General features: G+C 48.5%; 1 protein-coding gene across 3 annotated transcripts in view; it reads right to left on the bottom strand.

Annotated features, from left to right (window-relative positions):
- Positions 1-856: 856 nt before the first annotated feature.
- The window catches only part of GCNT2 (glucosaminyl (N-acetyl) transferase 2 (I blood group)), a 71902-nt gene continuing 64499 nt past the window's right edge, over positions 857-8259 (bottom strand). For all 3 annotated transcript variants that reach the window (XM_030552385.1, XM_030552384.1, XM_030552386.1), the window contains one exon: positions 857-2965. In XM_030552385.1, coding sequence (XP_030408245.1) covers positions 2775-2965 — 191 coding nt within the window. In that variant the 3' untranslated portion in view covers positions 857-2774. The remainder of the gene's footprint in view (positions 2966-8259) is intronic.

Here is an 8259-nt window from a genome sequence, read left to right as displayed (position 1 = left end):
GATGCTTGTCTATTTTTTTATTATTTCAGTTATGTATGCTTCTGATATCACAAACATAGCCAGAGCAGAAAGGAGCCTCTTTCTGTTTCTAGAGGTGGGGAATTTTTGGAACTACTGAAATGCATTTAAGCAAAAGTTTTTCCATTTCCCTGTCTGACTCCATGTAACTTCATATAGACCATTTGTGGCTACAGATGTTGCATAGGTGCAAAGCCGCAGCTAAAGAGATTTAGACTCCTGAGGACGCTTCTAAAAACTGTAACTGAAGATGATGGAGGATGAAAGTCCCCTACAGACAGGAAAGTAGTTTTTCCCCTTCTCTTTTCTATTCACCAGTCTTAAAGCATTGAGAGGCCCAGAGATACCAGGCCTGATTCTCCCTTGCTTAGCATCTTGCATAGTGACTTGCACATGGGTAGAGTGTGTGCAAAATGTTACCAAATCAAAATAGTTGTGTATTTAGCCCACTATGCACAGGTGTAAATGTCTACAGGAGAAAGACAAGGGGGAGTTAAATCCATGGTTTTAACCTCATTCTGCAAATATATTTGAGACTGATGTAAGAGGGTTGCTGACTAACCTTCTATAACTAGCTGTGATATAGGATATCAAGAGAATAAAAGTGATGATAAATAACTTCCAGAGGTGCTCGATGCAAATCTAAATCTCACATTTATGTGCTGTGTTACTTCCCTTCCCCTTCAATTCTGTTGTTGTTGTAGTCTCTCATTTAGCTGCAAGTTGTATTTAATTTAATTATCTTCCTTAAAATAATACAATGGCTACCACCTGGTGCCACAGGCCCAAAACAAATCCACACACAGTTACAATGTGAAACCAAAATAATTTATTTCCATGAAAATATATTATTGACTATCATTCAAGAAAGAGACATTAACAGGAGTTGGATTTTATCAGTACATAGGCCAGCAGTATAAACTATCAACAGACAGCTTTGCTTTGTGAGTTGCTAAGTGTTCAGAATTCTGCTATCATGTTACTCAAATGGGAAAATGTGAGATCTTTCAAGACTGGATCCACTTGGTCCTGCTCATTTTAAGAGAATTCAGTACAAAATGTGCTGTCGTTGGTCTCTGAAATTGCTGGACTTGCTGCTTCTGCTCTTGTTGGTTTTATTATCCCTTATTTGCCTCTGGTTCTCAGTCTGGGACAGTCTACTTCTACCTCTGGCCCTCTTTGCACGTTGTGGTATTTCCATTATTCTGATCAGGTTGTTAGGATCCCTTCCCTTTAAATCTTGGCCTACATTTTCAAAAGTGACTTTCAGCTTTGTGTATCTCCATTTCTGGGTGCCCAACTTGAGATATCACTGCTGGAAAGAGCTGAGCCCCTGTCTTCTAAAAACTCAGGCCCCTTTAAAGAGTCTCAAATTGGGCAGCCAAAAGTGAAGGCCTCCTCTCACCTCCCAAATTACAGGTCACTTTTGAAAAATCATTCTACTGTCCCATCTGTGTCTCTTCTTACTCTTTCTGTAGCTTCCACAGGCTGCTTACTGTGCCAGCTTTGCTGTCAGGAAACTCTTCCATTAGCAAAGCTGAACAGGAATTCAGTCCAAGTTTCTGCCCTGAAAATAGTCTATTTGAATGCCTTTTTGATGGCAACTCCTTAGTATTATGTGCCCAGAATTTGGCATACATACCATCTTCCACAACTAAAGGAAGAGGTGCCCATAACTGTAGCTTTATTTTGTGTTTTTTTGCTTTGTTTTCCTTTGACTTTTCCAGAAAAATAGGGTGTTCCTCAGAGTGGGGAACATTAGCGTGAAAACTATACGTACTATCCATCGTGTTTGGGAGACTTTAAATATTTTTGAAAGTTCTAGCTGTGGGGTTTGTTCTTTGCTCTTTAAAGTCTGCCTGGTACGCAGCAAACAATGTCCTGGCTGGTCTATTGAGACTTTCAGTTGTCTTCAGGGAGCTTTACATGTGTAGCTGGAACAACAGACCTGCTCACATATCTAGTGGCTGGCATGTCGGGGAAAAATCTTAACACAGTATAACCAACAGCTAACAGGATTTTCCGTGCTAAGTATATACAGTCTAGAAAAATAAAACTCAGTCTATTAGCATGTTTCACAGGATAAGATGGAGTGATTGAGTTATTCTTAAAAGCTCAGAGTTATCAGTATGAAAATGTCTAACTCCCAGGTGTCTTCCCCCACCCCCAGAATGCTTTGGAAGGGATCCAGCAGATCTAGAAGCATACCTCCTGCTTCCCATGTGCTCCATGCTGCCCATTTAGAGAGTCAAAAATACCAAATGCTATTCTCTGTGCCAAATGTGTATAGGGTATTTTTTTGGTCAGTGATTCTTGTTTCTGTATGTATGGAAGTCATCAAACTGTGCACCTGGATTTTACTTTAAGATCTTGTTGATGGTGGTTGTTTCCTTCAAAGAAGGATAACTCTTCCTCATTAGTATGCTCTGGATTTTATGTTGCCATATGAAAATTTAGGGATGTGTGATTTTTTTACATATAAATATACAGAACATGATAGCGATAACATTATTGCCAGGCACAAGTCAGCAAGGCGCCATCTAGCCACACATGCCAAAAGTGCAAATTCAGCAAAGCCAACAGAACCATTTCCTCCGCCTCCTCTTTGGTCTCTCCAGTGTTGTATGATCTGCACTCAAACCTTCCACTCAAGACATTACAAACTACCCGTACTGAAGATCCAGAAGAAAAGTCTTTCTGGGAAGGTTATTCTTCCTGAGCTACAGCAGCTGTAGTTTTATTTCCATTCTGAGTTGTTAAAAGTACCAACTTGGTTTCACCTGCGTTTCGCTCTGGTTCAGTGCTCTCTCTCGAAGCCTCAGTTCCAGGCATTCTACAGTGGGTGGGTATGTTTTGAGTTCAAACTTGTTAGCAAACATGCTTGTAGACTTAAATAGCCACTTTAAGTCACCTGTTCCATATATACAAATGCCTCTGACGTAATGGCCTGCAAAGGAAAGAGATGACAAGAGCAACATCAGATACATAGGGTGTTCTGTAGAAAAGAGATGAGTCAAATTCATCCTCATGATAAACCAGTTAACATCAGTGTAGTGAAGCCCATTTACACCAGATCTGAATTTGGTCAGAAGTGAATAGGGAAATACAATGGGGAATAATAACTGAGTGGTGGCATGAAGTTAAAAAATAGCTAATATAGGGTGACCATCAAGCAAAACTTCCAAACAATGAGATCTATAAGCAGGGGTGAAAGTAAGCCAGTACAGGCCGCTACAGCACACTGGTAAAAAGTGGCCATTGGTACCAGCCTGTACTCAGCTGATGTTAAAGCGCTGCCGTGGCAACTGCTTTAAGCAGGGTCCTTAAAGTGCTGCTGCGGCAAAGGACCCTGCTTAAAGCACTGCCAACATTGTTGCCCCTTTTGCTCCCCCAACCTCCCCCAGGTTGCTGACGAGGAGGACAAAAGGGGCAGCTGCCCTGAGGCCGCAGCAGCGGCCAGAGCCCTAGGCCCTTTAAATCACAGCTGGAGCCCTGGGCATCATGGGCCAGGCAGTGCGGATGGGCAGGTTGGAGGACACTGACTGCCAGCCTAACCCCTTCCACCTGAGGCCCCCAGTAAGTGCTTAATGTTGTTTTCACCCCTGTCTATAAGAATGAAAACATCATCACTTAAGACATTTAAAACTAGCCCAAACAAACCACTACAGCTATATGGGAAAGAGCAATTTCACTCAGACGGGCCAAATGATTCATAAGGTTTTTTCCATCTCTAATTTCTATGATTCTAGGACTCAGGTTTTCCACTGTTACTCCAGTTTTAAACTGATGTAATTCCATTGATGTAAGTGGCACTACACTGGCACAAAACTTTAGTGATCCAGTAGCTAATTAGGCCCACTGTCTTAATTTGCTAAATGATAGATGCTCTGATATTAGGGTGACCAGACAGCAAATGTGAAAAATTGGGACATGGGTGAGGGGTAATAGGAGCCTATATAAGAAAAAGATCCAAAAATCAGGACTGTCCCTATAAAATCGGGACATCTGGTAACCCTATCTGATATGTTCATTAGTTCATCTATGTAAGAGCCTGGAAGCTTGGCTCAGAAGTAGCATTTGTTGTAAGAAGGATTTCATTTTACTTTTTTTGTTTGTTTTGGTTTTACACCTGGGTGGCACTGATTCATATGGAAGTCAAGTGAATCACTCAGATATGTAGTACGTCTGTGGACACATCTAAGCAGTTGCTGGAACGTACAATTTGATCAAGCTACGGTACTAAAAACAGAAGTGTAGCTGTAGCAATGCAAGCAGTGTGAGGGGCTAGCTGCCAAAATGTGTACAGAATGGTCCCAATGGGATTGTATTCGAGGCTGCTCGCCTGTCCTGCTGCTCATACTGCCATACCTTCACTTCTATTTTCATCATACTAACTTGATCAGTCTTACTGCAGGTACATCTATTCAAGCTAGAAATTAAACCTTCCATAGTAGATACTCCTTGTGACTCAGCCAGGGATAGAATCTAGGACTCTGCAGTCTCCTTACTCTACCATAAATCATAATCCCTGGCTCACCTAGTCTGAAGTACAAATGCAGGATTTTGGCAAATGCATATGTATGTCTGGATTCTATAGTAATAATGAGCATTTTGCACTTCTATAGCACCTTCCAACTTAAGATTGCTTACAAATACTTGAGTTTAGTGAGTTTCATGCCTATGAATTACCATATACTCATTCATAAGCTGATTTTTTTTTTTGTAAAAAGGGAAGCACCAGAGAAGGGGGTTGGCTTATGAATGGGTATAGAGAGGGAGAGGTGGGACACAGCCCCTCCCCCCAACAGAGGGAGCAAGAAGAGGCAGTTCAGCCAGAAGGGAAGAGGGGGGACCAGAGCCTCTATGTTTCTGGCCATGCTGCTCTCCCCCCAGCCTCCAAAGCAGCTGCAGCTCCCGGGCTGGCAGGCTGCCCTGCCACTCGGCCCTGCCCCCAAGAGCAGCTCCAGCCAGGTCAGAGACATCCTCCCCTGGCCCTCCCCAGATACAGTGGGAAGGGATGGGGAGAGAGTGAGGGTCCTGGGCTAGGAGTGGAGTCATGTGGAGGGTGGTCACAGGGGTTACTCCCCTGACTCCCAGCTTCTCCCCCCAAAAAACATTTCCCCACCAATTGCTGTCCTGGCTCATCAGGGTAAGCAGCTGGCGCGCCAAGACACTTTGGCCATGTCTACATCTAAAATTTTGCAGCGCTGGTTGTTACAGCTGTATTAGTACAGCTGTATAGGGCCAGCGCTGCAGAGTGGCCACACTTACAGCAACCAGCGCTGCAAGTGGTGTTAGATGTGGCCACACTGCAGCGCTGTTGGGCGGCTTCAAGGGGGGTTCCCGGACGAGAGAGCAAACCGGGAAAGGAAACCAGCTTCCCCGCGGTTTGCTCTCTCGGTCCCGGAGCCAGCCAGCAAACCGCAGGGAAGGAGACCTGCTTGCTCGGGGTTCCGGGACCGAGAGAGCAAACCGGGAACGCCGCGGTTTGCTCTCTCGGTCCCGGAGCCAGCCAGCAAACCGCAGGGAAGGAGACCTGCTTGCTCGGGGTTCCGGGACCGAGAGAGCAAACCGGGAAAGGAGACCAGCTTCGCCGCGGTTTGCTCTCTCGGTCCCGGAGCCAGCCAGCAAACCGCAGGGAAGGAGACCTGCTTGCTCGGGGTTCCGGGACCGAGAGAGCAAACCGGGAACGCCGCGGTTTGCTCTCTCGGTCCCGGAACCCCGAGCAAGCAGGTCTCCTTCCCTGCGGTTTGCTGGCTGGCTCCGGGACCGAGAGAGCAAACCGCGGCGTTCCTGGTTTGCTCTCTCGGTCCCGGAACCCCGAGCAAGCAGGTCTCCTTCCCTGCGGTTTGCTGGCTGGCTCCGGGACCGAGAGAGCAAACCGCGGCGTTCCCGGTTTGCTCTCTCGGTCCCGGAACCCCGAGCAAGCAGGTCTCCTTCCCTGCGGTTTGCTGGCTGGCTCCGGGACCGAGAGAGCAAACCGCGGCGTTCCCGGTTTGCTCTCTCGGTCCCGGAACCCCGAGCAAGCAGGTCTCCTTCCCTGCGGTTTGCTGGCTGGCTCCGGGACCGAGAGAGCAAACCGGGAAAGGAAACCAGCTTGATTACCAGAGGCTTCCTCCTTCCACGGAGGTCAAGAAAAGCGCTGGTAAGTGTCTACATTGGATTACCAGCGCTGGATCACCAGCGCTGGATCCTCTACACCCAAGACAAAACGGGAGTACGGCCAGCGCTGCAAACAAGGAGTTGCAGCGCTGGTGGTGCCCTGCAGATGTGTACACCTTCAAAGTTGCAGCGCTGTAACTCCCTCACCAGCGCTGCAACTTTCTGATGTAGACAAGCCCTTTGTTTACGTAGGTTTACTGCCGTGCCTGCGGATGCTCAATGTAAACAACCCATCTCTCCCCACCACCAGCTTATCTTGATGGGCTGGGAGCCAAGGTTTGCTGACCCCTGAATTATCGGGTCGGTTTATGAATGGATTATAAAAAATTTCCATTTTCACTTCTCCATCTTGGCGGGAAGGTCGGCTTATAAATGAACTGGCTTATGATCGAGGATATAAGAGTTAATGATGATGATCCCCATTTTACAAAGGAGAAAATCTCCATGCTTCAGGCTAAGTGACTTTGCCACAGACTTCCTGCGTGAATTTGGGCAAGTCCGTGGTTGGGTCCCAGATCTTATGAATCCTAGTCCAGTGGTTTAAACATCCATCTCTTTTAGTGCTTGATTGTGCTTAGGCACTGGTCCATGCTGAGTTGGTTTGAAGCCACCCTCATAACCACACAAAGAGGTATAGTCCCTCCGAAAGTTAGCAGATGTATGAGGAAATGCAGTTCCTGCTACACCCCATAAGGTTCTCTGCTAGAGGAGGACATGGCCCTGTTTCCTCCTCACCCATTTTGAAGTGGCTACTACTGTTAACCAAGAGCTCAGACTCCAGCACAGACTGCAGTGCTGGCCACACCTGCACAACAACTGGGGGTATGTCTACATCTACAATTTTGCAGCGCTGGTTGTTACAGCTGTATTAGTACAGCTGTATAGGGCCAGCGCTGCAGAGTGGCCACACTTACAGCAACCAGCGCTGCAAGTGGTGTTAGATGTGGCCACACTGCAGCGCTGTTGGGCGGCTTCAAGGGGGGTTCGGGGAACGCGAGAGCAAACCACGGGGAAGCAGGTCTCCTTCCCTGGTTTGCTCCAGTGTTCCCCGAACCCCCATGCAAGCAGGTCTCCTTCCCCGCGGTTTGCTCTCGCGTTCCCCGAACCCCCGTGCAAGCAGGTCTCCTTCCCCGCGGTTTGCTCTCGCGTTCCCTGAACCCCCGAGCAAGCAGGTCTCCTTCCCCGCGGTTTGTTCCCGCGTTCCCCAAACCCCCTCCGTGCAAGCAGGTCTCCTTCCCCGCGGTTTGCTCTCGCGTTCCCCGAACCCCCGAGCAAGCAGGTCTCCTTCCCCGCGGTTTGCTCTCGCGTTCCCCGAACCCCCCTGCAAACCGCGGGGAAGGAGACCTGCTTGCACGGGGGTTCGGGGAACGCGAGAGCACACCGCGGGGAAGGAGACCTGCTTGCACGGGGGTTCGGGGAACGCGAGAGCACACCGCGGGGAAGGAGACCTGCTTGCACGGGGGTTCGGGGAACGCGAGAGCAAACCGCGGGGAAGGAGACCTGCTTGCTCGGGGGTTCGGGAAACGCGAGAGCAAACCGCGGGGAAGGAGACCTGCTTGCACGGAGGGGGTAGGGGAACGCGAGAGCAAACCGCGGGGAAAGAGACCTGCTTCCCTGCGGTTTGCTCTCGCGTTCCCCGAACCCCCCTGCAAACCGCGGGGAAGGAGACCCGCTTGGGGGGGGATTCGGAGAACACTGGAGCAAACCGCGGGGAAGGAGACCTGCTTGATTACCAGAGAGGCTTCCTCAGGTATGCTGGGATACCTGCTTATTCCATGGAGGTCAAGAAAAACGCTGGTAAGTGTCTACACTTGATTACCAGCGCTGGATCACCAGCGCTGGATCCTCTACACCCGAGACAAAACGGGAGTACGGCCAGCGCTGCAAACAGGGAGTTGCAGCGCTGGTGATGCCCTGCAGATGTGTACACCTCCTAAGTTGCAGCGCTGCAACCCCCTCACCAGCGCTGCAACTTTGTGATGTAGACAAGCCCTAAGAAGGGGGAGGCTCCTTGAACCTGTGACACTATGTAGGGATTGGCTACAAATTAGAAATTGGGATTATTTTACCTGGAGGAAA

This window comes from Gopherus evgoodei, chromosome 2, assembly GCF_007399415.2.
Source record: "Gopherus evgoodei ecotype Sinaloan lineage chromosome 2, rGopEvg1_v1.p, whole genome shotgun sequence".
Taxonomy (NCBI): Eukaryota; Metazoa; Chordata; order Testudines; family Testudinidae; genus Gopherus; species Gopherus evgoodei.
The sequence above is the reverse complement of the archived record's forward strand: the minus strand, read 5'-3'. Positions and strand labels throughout refer to the sequence as shown.